General features: G+C 37.9%; 1 protein-coding gene across 3 annotated transcripts in view; it reads right to left on the bottom strand.

The window, feature by feature from the left end:
• Nucleotides 1-2,900: 2,900 nt before the first annotated feature.
• Nucleotides 2,901-12,936, bottom strand: part of LOC149224177 (transmembrane protein (DUF872)) — a 79,731-nt gene continuing 69,695 nt past the window's right edge. For 2 of the 3 annotated variants that reach the window (XM_089386023.1, XM_089386022.1), the window contains exon 3: nt 2,901-3,336. In XM_089386023.1, the coding sequence (XP_089242149.1) occupies nt 3,257-3,336 (80 nt within the window). In that variant the 3' untranslated portion in view covers nt 2,901-3,256. Of the gene's footprint in view, nt 4,148-12,936 lie in introns of all 3 variants that reach the window. The other variant, XM_089386024.1, reaches the window with a different exon arrangement.

Raw genomic sequence — 12,936 nt, 5'->3', positions numbered from 1 at the left:
CCTCCAGACAACAGTGAAGTTCACAACGTTTTCCATGTATCTTGTCTTAAAAAGGCATTGGACAGACACCAATCCCCACAGACAACACCCCCGATATTAGATGATGAAGGCAAGCTCATCTTAAAACCAGTAGAAATTGTTACCACCAGGGAAAGGAAGTTGTGATCTCGAGTAATTAAAGAATACCTTATCAAGTGGAAGAACCTACCAGAAGAAGCCCCCTAGGATACATAAGCTTTTTGCCAAAAACCCTGTCATTACGTATGCTTTGAGGAAAAAGCATCTTTTCAAGAGGGAGGCAATGTTATGTAATTATTTAATTGTGTAATTGGGGCACGATCCCTTCTCGAAAAGGTGCCCAAGGGCTTATTTAAGCCAGGGCCCTTCTTGTAAAAACCCATCAATCAATAATCAAGATATATATTTGTTAATGTTTCCTATTAATTGAAGAGTCTAAATGCTTTAGTGTCAAGAGCTTGTATTCATTGCGCAGAGAGTTTTGTGCGGAGAGATTTCATTCTACAGAGAGTTTTCATTGTGCGGAGTTTTTTCCACACTTCGCACAACTTTTAATCAATTAATTAGCAGTGTTTGGAATACGAAAATATGAATTATTTAGTATTAAAGTATTACCAATAACATATAATAATAATAATAATAATAATGCACAAGAACTGTGCGGAGAGACATTGAGAGTTTGACAGGTGGAGAGATTTGTGGAGAGAACTTTCATTGTGTAGAGAGTTTTGTGCAAAGAAATTTCATTGTGCGGAGAACTTTCATTGTGCGGATATCTTTGTGGAGAGAGCTTTCATTGTGCGAAGAGTTTTGTGCAAAGAGATTTCATTGTGCAGATAGCTTTCATTGTCCGGAGAGCTTTGTGCAGAGCGATTTCATCGTGTGGAGAGTTTTCATTATGTGGAGAGTTGTGTGTAGATAGCTTTCATTGTACGGAGTTTTATCTGCACTCTTGTGCGAAGAGTTGTGTGCGGAAAGCTTTCATTGTACAGAGTTTTCTCCACACTCCACACAACCTTTAATCAATTAATTAGCAACAGAGGCAGGGACTATGCTGCATTGTAACTATTACCCTTGTTCAAACAACCCACATGTTAGAATGAAGGCAAGGGTATTTAAAGGATATCACTTCAAGCTCAGGCCACACTCACTGATGTTCACTCCCGCACAAAATCATTATTGCAGTTTGGCCCTAGTGTATTCATCAACCATGATGGTGGCAATCTGAAACAAACATATATAGTTGTGTTACGTGTATAAAGGCTCATCACCAACCTGTTCCACTCAGTTCGGTACAATGTTAGTGCTATTAACTGTATGGGTGGGATCACATAAAAGAATAAACAAACAGGATCAAGTCATTGGCAGAGGGATCAAACGGATTAGCGAGGATGTCAATCAAACCACCCTCGGTGGGATCACATAAAAGAATAAACAAACAGGATCAAGTCATTGGCAGAGGGATCAAACGGATTAGCGAGGATGTCAATCAAACCACCCTGGGTGGGATCACATAAAAGAATAAACAAACAAGATCAAGTCATTGGCAGAGGGATCAAACGGATTAGCGGGGATGTCAATCAAACCACCCTGAATGACTTTGATAGCAAAACATAAGACCTAGAAAAAAATTAATAAGGCAGGTTTATATTTCTTGGAGAGCCAAAATTCTTATTACTCAATTAAGGATTAATTCTCATCAACTCCGTTGTGAAACAGGCGCTAGAAAAGGCCAGAAGGAGTGTGGAAGGAAATATGTATTTTTTGCTCTTCAGAAAAAGTGGAAACAGAAAAGCATTTCATTTTAGAATGCGATGCCTTCAAAGACGGCAGGGAAAGTTATGCAGATATTCTGGCAGCTAGCTCTTGGGATAATCTATTCAGCGAGAGGTTTGTCGATAAGCTTGGAGTGTTTATTGTGAGACTTCACAGGAAAATGGCCGAATATAAGAACCAGACGGAGAAGCAATCTGTCCCATAAGCTATTTTTAGCCTCATGGATGTTAAAATAATTTTATTTCATTTCATATGAGATCTGCAAAGCTGTGAATCACAAAGCTGATAAAGGCCTGCCAACTCAAACTAAGATCCATGAAACTCGGGCAAGTGAAGTGAGGTCCCTAATTCAGAGTTCAAGTGAAATTACTCTGGTGGGGCTTCAGACTATAATATGTTCAATGTTCATGCAAGAATTGATGTGGACGATTAAATATCTGACATTTTTAATTGGACTGTATCAAAAGTGTCATAACTTGTTCAAATATCATCAACATCCACACGTCAATAAAAAAAGACAAGTAACACTGATCCTCTTCTGCAAACAAGCATTCTCCCATTTTTAAAATTGAGTTTCCGCTGACAAAAATAAGCAGAGGGAAACTTCATTCACCATTTAGCTGGAGTAAATCAATACAAACCAACATAAGCATCTAACCAAATACACAGATAACCACAATAAAAATTCATATAAAATACTATAATAGTAAAGTAACTTAAAGGCAAACTACCTGTGCGTGCTGCTAGTTCATGTATGGGTGGGATCATTCATCATTTAATTAGAAAACACTTTAATGACTTCTTTCATACAACAATCCTTCCAAGAACAAAACCTAAGGCTAACAGGTGAAGAATCATAATTGAAAAGAGTTCCGATCTAGTTCTTGTGCCTTGCCCCTGTAAACAAATTTCAGTGATAGCATAAACCCTTATCTAGAGAGACGAACAAATGGGCGGAGAATTGTTACATTATCCTCTAATAGTAACTGGATTATATTTCAGTTGTAAGCAGTAAAATGTGTAGTATAAAAAGAAAAAACGGTAACAACATTTTCTGATTCTTTCATTTGTAAACAGTGTAATGCATGGTCATAAAAAGCAGGAAAGCTGATGAATAATACACTTTTATTATTGTAACGGTATTTTCAATCATAATTACAATAATTTAGTCATAGAAAAAGCCCTTGTGAAACGAAGGATCTGAAAAATGGAAGATTTCTATGATAACTCTTACTCATCTATTGTAATTTGGCATTTTGGAGAGATGCACTGCATACTTTGCATAAAAATAAAACAAAATGAACAATTAGAATCTTATAGGTAGCTTGCTATTTTTACAGTTGGAAATAATTTAGCTCAAAGCTACAAAAGAGAGTAGCAGTTACAGTTCTACTGCGTTGGTAAGAGGATAAGAAAAAACGATGTCTTTTGAAAGAAACTCCTGATAAACATCTAACCATGCTTAGTAATCAGGTATGCGGGAAAATGTATAGCCTTTAGAACCTCTCCATGAATAATATGCTATCCTGGTCTCATAAAACCCTGCAAAAGATGAAAAAGCTTAGTTATTTTGTTGTACCCGGTCATTACAAACTGTGATGCACTCAGGTTAACTGTTCTCTGAATTATTTATAATCGTAATAGAATCATGTCCTAAAATAAAAACGTGTGTGTGTATATACATGTTTTATTCAAAATATGCCTTCGGTTTCTTTCGAAACTCCTTTTCTCATGTTCTCCCCTCCATTTTAAATATATTTTCTCTAGGGATTTTCCTACATCTTTCATTTTATTATAAACTAAAAACAAGTTTCCCTCCTCTTCTTGACTGTAAAATACACTGCAATTAAAAACATGCTGAATTTTATTTATTTATCACTCAGTTGGAAATCTAACAGAGTTATGATGTTTTCCTTTTCCTGTTAAAACTTATTTTGTTGCAATGACAATGGTCATGTCAACGGGAATACTGAAACAACTAATCAGCATGTTTGGGTTGAGTCCTATACATTCATCAAGAGACAAATACCGTGGCTTGCAATTGCTGCATGACTTAGCATAAGGGGGGGAGTCTTGATACTGCCAGAAAGATCTAGATGACAAACATCGGTCAGCAATTGGAAATAACTTCACAATAAGCATTGCATTTAAATTTGTCTAAAATCAAGCACAGACTATTTGGGCAGAAGATGAAAAGCAGTTAAAAATTACATTTTCTAACAAGTTTTTACTTGACAGTATGTGATGATAGCATAAAAGAAGCCATTGGAGCTGTTAGGCAAGCAGTTCCTTCAAAGGTGCCAAGGTACGAAGACTTATTTGTCAAGGCCATTTGAAGAGGAGAAGCTACTTTCTGCAATTCGGAACATGTCAGATGGTAAGTCGCCAGGTATGGATGGTCTTTCATGTAACCTTTATAAGAAGCTCTGGCCTGTAATTGGATCCGAGCTGCTAGAAATGCCCCAAGAAACTTTAAGAATAACTAATATGAAAAGCAGGTGAATCCAGGTACGATCAAGTTTATTCCAAAGGGATGAAAAAGGGACATGTTAGGTAGCTGGAGACAGGTCACACAGCTCAATATAAGATTCTTCTAAGGCTCCAACCAACAGAATTAAACCAGCTGCTGCAGCAATTGCAAAAATTGTGAGATGTGAGTAAACAGGTTTGTTAAGGACCGATTCATCTTGGACAACCTGATTACTGCATGGAAAAGCATCGAGTGGGCAGGGGAAACCAACTACCAAGCTCTCTTCCTCGAGACTGATTTTGACAAAGCCTATGAAAGGATTGAGAGGGAATTCATATTAGACAGGTTGCCCTGGTTGGAATTTGCGAGTTTATTGCTCATTCTATTTGTACTAATTCATAAATGATTCCACTGGAGTGTGTGGAAATGGGAATCTATCAGAGATAATCCTAACATTGAGATCTATTTTCCAAAGGTGCCCTCTTACCCCTTCCTTGTATGTTTTTGGATCAAATGCACTCGGATAACTCTTTGAAGTGGCAGGTGTCCAAACACAGCGACCCCTCTTTCAACAATTGTCTGGAACAGTACCAGAAGTCGTTGGAGACCAGATGGAGGAGGAGGATACCAAGTTGTTTCTGCAAGACATGATCAGTCTAGAAACAGCCTTTTTGAGTGTCCCAACACCGCTTGGAGTGCATTTCAGCCAAGTTAAGATGCATACAGCGGTCATAGAGGACACCCTACAGAGTATCTTTGGTTCAAGTGTAGTTCGGCCTAGGTGTTTCCCCACAAACCTTTTGAAGATGGCATGGCATATTACCCATTGACAAGCCACTTTGAACAAAGGTAAAACTCTTGTTTCTTCTTTTGTTTCACATCCTTCAACAGGTTGTGCTCAACAGGCTTCTGTGCTCGACGAAAGGGGCAAACCCTTTTTGGATGAGTCTCTTCAGTGGATAGGTGCCTTCGCTGACAACAAAAGGAAAACTCTCAATCAGCTTTATGTGTGGATATTGTTACCCCCAATGTTATTGGAACCAGACCCAAACCAGCAAAACCAGCCAATTCGACTGGACCTGGGGCTATACCAGTCCGATTGAAGTTTCTGAACTGGAAATGGCCAGTTCCATACCAACCGACCAGTTTGGTACTGGTATTGTTGTTAAACCAGCATAGATCCATCTTAAAAAAGGATCTAACATGAGCCTAGAGGGATCTAATTTCTTCACGTGCAAATTTTTTTATGAACTGACATTATTTAAATATTTTGTATAGTTATTTAATTTTTATTTTTTTTTTAATTATTTGGGCCGACCTGAGCAAAATTTCAACTTTGATGACAGACGGACAGGGTTACACAACACACTGGGCTGTAGAATGAGCCGCTCGGCTCAGTCACCAAATCAGCCAATTTTGTACAGCCATTGCTAAACACCACTAAAAGTCAAATTTAGTTAAGAAATAAAAAATAAATAACATAATAATAGCGAAAGCAAAAAATGTAACCCTAGTAATTAATGGAAATTTAAAATTCTTAATATGAAAGGTTGAAATTCTCCTCTATCTTTCCTTTTCTATCTTTTTACTTCATGTTTTAACACTAACATTAATTGTTTCAAGATGTTTGAGAGCAATTTCGACCTCATTGGACTTCATATGGAAAAAGTGGAATTTTAGATCCCACTGAAAATTCAAAGGACTCAAACAGTTTTCAAGATTTCTGGATTCACAAGATTACAACATTTCCATTGTATTCTATCTTGTATGAGGGTATGGAACTGACATTTAATCAAGAGAACCAAGCCATATGTTGACCCTAGTAAAAATGTACCCTTCACTCAAGTAAAATCATTGATTAGGCATGTTAAGTCTTTTTCACTTATTTGAATGCTTAGAGGATGATAGTAGATACCAATGATGAGGATCCCAGTACAGACAATGACCATTTTGTTGAAATTTGTAACTAGGTTTGGTCTTCATAATTATCTTTGTACTTGTATCAATATATGTTTCATGAAAAAGCAAAAAGAAAAAGAAATTTATTATTATTATTATTATTATTATTATTCTCGTCAAAGCATGTTCCTCATGCTTTTAGTGTTTACTAAGTCAAGAAGAAATTGTGTCATGTGTTAAAGTCGCATTCGGACAATTTGTAACAAAAAAAATATATTATTTTGAGTCAAAAAGATTCATTTTGTCCCACAAGACCAAGTCGGCCCTGCCTTGTCAACTTGGCCTTGAAGAGGTCCTATTCGACCTCATTTGCTAACTCACTCAAAAGTCCGATCTCTGAACAAGAAAGAAGAAGTGTGAAGGCCAAGGAAGAGAGAGAAGAATGCAAGGAACGAAGAAAATTCAAATTTGTGCTCGTCTTTATCCACACGTGCGAAGTTGTTGGGGTTACTCTATGAATTACAAGCCAAAATTCTATTTTTGCGAAGGTGCTGGGGAAACTCTGCGAAGTTGCAAGTCCGAAATTTTTGTCTTGAAGAGGTTTGACCAGCAATGGTTCTTGTTGACTTTGTTTCATTGGAGGATCTGAAGGACGGTTGACTTGGGTTCTTGTGGAGGTCTTGATCTTTGTATTGGATGTCTCACTTTCCTCTGATTCTATAAGAAAAGTTGTTTGGGTTTTCCCCCTTGTGGGGCTTTTCCCTAGCTTGGAGCCTACATCTTGTGTTTCTTATTTCTTGTGATCTTCATGTATTTTATGTTTTGGTAATTGCTTGATGAAGAAGACATAATAAAGTAATAAAAGTCAACAAACGCTAACAAGTAATTATCAAGAGGAATCAACCCTAATCTACAATCATATTGATTTTTCAACACTTTTGATATGTAGATATTTGTTGTAGCATGATATTTTTGGAATGTAGAGGCCATTTAGAACCTCATTGTTGATGTATTTTAGTTCAGAGATGGATTGCAACCAGTGCTAGTTTGGTTACACGCACGGTTTCTATATACATGAGAAACATTGCAAAGTTGTGTATGAAGGTTTGGATTCATATGGATGCACATGAATATATATGTTTTTTTTTCAAAATGTGAATATTTTACGTATTTTTTGGTCAACTAGTTTTGTGGTTCAGTTTTCCCCCTTTTTTTCCAATTCTAGTCCTGTTCAAATTTTTAGGGTCATACGTTCGATGACAAGTCTGGTTCTGATAGCATTGGTTACCCCTCATCTTGCACGAGTATTACACATTTGATTTTCATCACACATTACAGGGATTTACAAAATGATAGCTTCATAAGGATGGTACTTCCATTGGGTTGATTGAGTATTTTCAATTGGAGAAGACTCATTTCTCCTTTGTAATAGATTGTCATGGCCTAGTTCTCTCTTTATGGTTGCACAACTTCGGTTGATGGGTCAACATATTTGTGGATAGATAATCGTGATGCTTGCTATACTTCATGCAACTTCTATTAGCATCATAGTGTTTTCCTTGATATATTGCTCATCATGTCTACTCGGTATTACCCCTCACAGACATGTATGATGTCTTCCTAGTGACTAGTAGTAACATGACATGCTTCTAATGCATAGACATCTTGTGGTTGTTGCTTGGGGGTAGATGGCCTAGGAAACAAGTTCCCTAGCACATGATTATATATTTTGTATGCACTGATGTCATATGGAGGTGGGGCACTTAGCATTGATCTCTTTTCATATGGTTCCAGCGTGGTTATTAATGTATTGGATGTGTTTTACATGGCGACGAGGGCCCCTAGAGTGAGCACCTTAGGAGATCTTGGTATTTTTCATGCTTGTTACACATCGTTATGAACCATGTTATCACTCTACATGGAGTACTCACCTAATGCACACATGTGAAGGATGATTGCAGTAGTTTAATGATTGTTTGACCTCCTTTTGACCTCATTCTTGGCTTTCACATGGATATTGACCTCTTTCTACATTGTTCCACCATCTTCATTGACATATTGGATGAGTTTTTCCTATGGTTGGAGTCTTCCTAATGTGAGCACTCTAACTTGGGCTACTTTTCACACTTGGATATGTTCATCATGGGATTTAAGGCTTGATTAGGTGGTGCGCTTGGCTCTATTTTGCATATTTTCATACTTAGAGGGGTCTCCTTTGACGGTTGGATCTTGACTAGATGGAACACTCTCCTTATGACATAGGCACACTTCATATTTTGTGGATGTTTTGCTTGTTGGGGTACATTGCACTCAGAAGTTCATCAGAACCTACACTCAAGCCATCATTTAACCCTCTTCCATACATTATTAGGGCCACATATGACCACTTTTCTTTCACTACTAGACATTCCCTATCATTTGAGATCATCTCCTATTTTTAGCATTTTCTATTATGGAGATTTCCTCTCCATTATTTCATCACTAAGATCCATATTACATAATACAAATTCCCTCTCTTATTTTGGGAAACCACCTTGTCCAGAACTTTCCCCACTCACCTATCAGCTTTTTTGTTGACTTTCAATTCAATTTTTGGAGTTTGCATGGCTATTGATTGCATGTGTGAGGTGCTACATCAGTTCTAACTGATTTCTAACCCCACTTTCTTTCAGTTAACTCTTTTATTAGATATTTTTCTAATTTAAGATTCTCCCACTCCACTTTTGCTTTCTAACTATTCTAGGAAACTACTGTAGTTAACTGAGTACATGCACAAGGGTATCCCAACCTAAATCGAATTGGTTCTTCGTCGAGGAGAGTCTATATATTATATTCATGTTCAGCAATAATATATCATCAGATTTTCATATCATGTCTCTTATGTAAGTTGAATTATCTCTTTGGTTATTTAGTCAATTTTCTATGCAATTTTTCTCTCTCTCTCTCTTGTTTTGTACCTGCTAGTCTATTATTTTTTCACAAATAGATCTTGGGCTTGTGTTTAAAATCCTACATTGCTTGGTGTTGAAATTGTTGCTATGGTCGGTCTTCGTAAAAAAAAAAAAATATATATCATTGTACTTGAGAAAAATAAAATTATTATTTTTTATAATTTCAGGTGGCTCCACAAGTGCTAGGCTAGCTCTTCTAGATGATCAAGTTGACCTGCCTAGAAACTCACATGATGGCTAGTTGACTTGCCTTGGAACTCTCTCATTCGGATCACATGATGGCTAGTTGGCTTGCCTCAAAACTGTCTCATTCAGATCACATGATAGCTAGTTGGCTTGCCTAGAAACTCACTCATTCGAATCACATGATGGCTATATAGAGAGGTCAATTCGCTCTCCTTGGGATGCAATTTGAACGCACATACCTTACTCATCTGCTCTCCTATGTCAAGTGGTCCGAGATCTGTAGATCTGCTCATTACATTTAGATCTGAAATCAGTGAATCAAGATCCGCTCATTATACTTATGATTTGAAGTCAGAGGTTCAAGATCTGCTCATTATACTTGTGATCTGAAGTCAAAGGTTCAAGATCTGCCCATTATACTTATGATCTAAAGTCAAAAGTTTGAGATATGCTCATCACACTTATGATCTGAAGTCAGTGACAGAAATCTTCTTATTATACTTATGATCTGAAGTCTGGTGACCAAGATCTGCTTATTATACTTGTCATCTGAAGTCTGGTGACTGAGATCTGATTATTATACTTGGGATCTGAAATCTGGTGACCAATATCTGCTCATTAGCTCATTATCAGAAGTTTGTTCTGTTCCTGACTAAGACTAGGCTGTGATCTAAGCCTAGATCCAAGCTCTAATCTAATTGTGATTCTATTCAAGGTCTGAACTTCTGGAGATCTATTATCCGAGCCTTGTCTTCTGTAGTATGGTAAGAGGATCAGCCTCTCGGTGGTGAACTCGTTGTTGAAAATAAGGGTACCAAGGAGGTGTTTCCTAGGCATTTCTCCTTTTGGCCTAGGGAGACACATTAATCACCTTTTGTCTAAGTGACATTATGAGTTTAATTAATGTCAAGGGGCTAAAGTACTTTTTATGTGGAGATGTACTAGGTACTTTAAGTTATTAAAGTCACATGTGTTTTAAAAGTCACTTTATGTGAAAAGGACTAAAGTACACTTTATATTATTAAAGTGATTTTTATATTCTAAAAGTGACCATGGTACTAAAACATTAAAAGTACTAGGGAGGCTCATTAATAGAAGGGGGGGCACATTAAAAGGGGGTCAAGAGGAAATGATCTCCACCCTTGATCTAATGAGCTGAGATTTAATCTCAGCCATTAGATCTAAGGGTTAGGGTTTTCATCTTATTGAGAAGACAAAAAGGAAGAAAAAGGAGATTAGAGCTCATTATTCTCATGAGAACAATTGAGGAGAGCAGCAAGAGGAGGAAGAGCTTTGGGAGGAAGACTCTACAGCAAGGAACAAGAGCCATCACCACCAGCAGTTCGATTTTCTTCTTAGGGTCGAATATATGTCTTGAAAAGGGCACGAAATTTGTGGAGGCAAGTTCTGTTATTGATTGCACACAAGTCGAGTTGCATTTCAACCTAAGACAAGGTTCTAGCTGTTGAAATATGTAACTAGGTTCGGTCTTCATAATGACATATGTAATCATGATTTTATGTATTTAATGAAATAAGAAAAATAAATTTATTATTGTTGATCTTGAGGCATGGGTTTCATGCCCAAGGGAAATTTATTTTTAGGTCAAGAACCCATTAAGTGCTTCTACGTTTGTCATAAAATTCTATTGAATCAGTGTCATGTATAAAAGACCCATTTGGGGCATGTTACATATTGTAAAGAAATTATTTGAGTCAAGAAAGAGTCAAAAATAACCCTCCAAGATCAAGTCAAGGGCTACCAAACAAGTCGGCCTACACAAGCAACAAGTCGGCCTAATATCAAGTGACTAGATGCCTATATATAGAGAGCACTCAACCTCATTCTAGAGACACTCAAGCATCAAGAAGAGTTTGATCAAGGTGAAGAAAAGAGCCTAATACCCAGCGAAGGAAAGAGAAAGAAGAAGAAGTGTTTCTAATCTATTTTTGGGCTACAATTCCTCCACACGTGCAAAGATAAGGGCTTCATCCTGAAGCAGCAGAAGTCGAAAAGTGCACTCACAAAAGGGAGCCGAAGTTGGGTCAAAGAAGGTCAAATTAGCAAGTTGAATTGTCAAGGAAATGATTCCAAGTCAAGCGAAGTCAAAAGGAGGAGAATCTGTCCATATTCCAGCCACACGTGTGACCTAGGGTTTCTAGAGTAGAGGCTGAAATTGCAGGTCTACAACAGCTAGACAAAATTCTGAGTTAGGGCTGAAATCTGAAGTTGTGGTACAAGTTTGACTAGCATTGACTTGGTCTTGGAGTGGTTATTGGTCAAGGATCTAGGTCTTGGAATTCGTCAATTGAAAATTCTATAAGAAGAATTATTCTATGGGTTTTCCTCTCAAGATTGGAGGTTTTGGCCCTGGCTGATCGTCTATATCTTGTGTCCTTTGACTCATTGTTCTTTATGGTTTGATAGTTGTTTGATGAAGAAGAACACATAACAATCATTAAGATGAAGAAGAATCTAACTAAGAATAGTAAAAAGTCTTCACAACCAATTATCATTACAAGAAGAACCATCTCATCTCACTGCCCTAGATTTCTCAACATGGTATCAAAGCTAAGGTGACAAGTCAAGGAAGGGCAGCTCATCAAAGGACAATCAAGGACTGAAATACTAATAGATCATCAAAGGCATCAATCATCAAGAAGGGCCACTCACCCCAAGAGCACCTCAAGGAAAAGGATCACATCATCATCTTGAAGGAAGTCAAAACCCTAGTTCGTTCAAAGAAGGCATCTACACTTAAAGTATTCTTGGGAACCTCACTCAATCATCACTTTGAAAAAGGAAAACTCAAAGACCTTATCTCCAAGAAAGAACTACCATCTAAGGGAAGCAAGAAAAAAGGCATTGTCATCATCAAGGATTTAAGGTGATCTCCATTTCATTAGATGAAGGATCACTTTTTGAAGGAAGACATCTTCATCAAGAAGAAGTCATCTATTACTAATATCATCATTAAAATCAAGAAGGCAGCAAGCTGAAGATATTGTCATCAAGGAGTATCTTCACAAGTAAGTATATTTGTCTACATCTGAATCTATCAAAATGTCTTTTTGCAAGGAAAGCAACAAATTGGTGATGTGCCGTGGTGCATGGGTTCACACCATGGAGTAGGGGTAGCGACTCACACCACAATGGATTTGTTAGTGGGGTGACAGAGGCGTTGGTGCATATGGGACACTCGACGGTACAGGGTGATATAGCAGCAGGCAAGGTGATCCAGTGGTGTACAGGGATAGGTCGCGGCGTACAGTGGCATGCTGAGGAGTGTGGTGATACTTGGTGCTATGCAGTGGCATATGATGTGGCACAGCAAGCTCTTGGAGCATTGCCTCCAAGGAGATTTATGGACAGGGACATTAGGTGTACCATTGGGTGCAGCTCACCTAGGATCGATGAGGACGTTGTTGAGCATCTGGGGACACCATGTTTAGCAGAGACATGTCTTCGATGGGGTTATCAGCAGATCCAAGGCAGTGGGAGGGCCGTCCATAGGATTACTCTTTAGTATCCCTGCAAACTCTTGATCACACCCTTGGGGACCTACCCAACCATCATCCTCCAGTGTTGCTTACATTCGCATAGCTTTTGGTTTTTGCCCGTTGATGCTCTCCGTTC

Source organism: Pinus tabuliformis, chromosome Q (genome assembly GCF_031772625.1).
Source record: "Pinus tabuliformis cultivar Carrire ecotype Pingquan chromosome Q, CPIR1, whole genome shotgun sequence".
Classification (NCBI taxonomy): domain Eukaryota; kingdom Viridiplantae; phylum Streptophyta; class Pinopsida; order Pinales; family Pinaceae; genus Pinus; species Pinus tabuliformis.
This window is presented reverse-complemented; position numbering and strand designations above follow the sequence as displayed.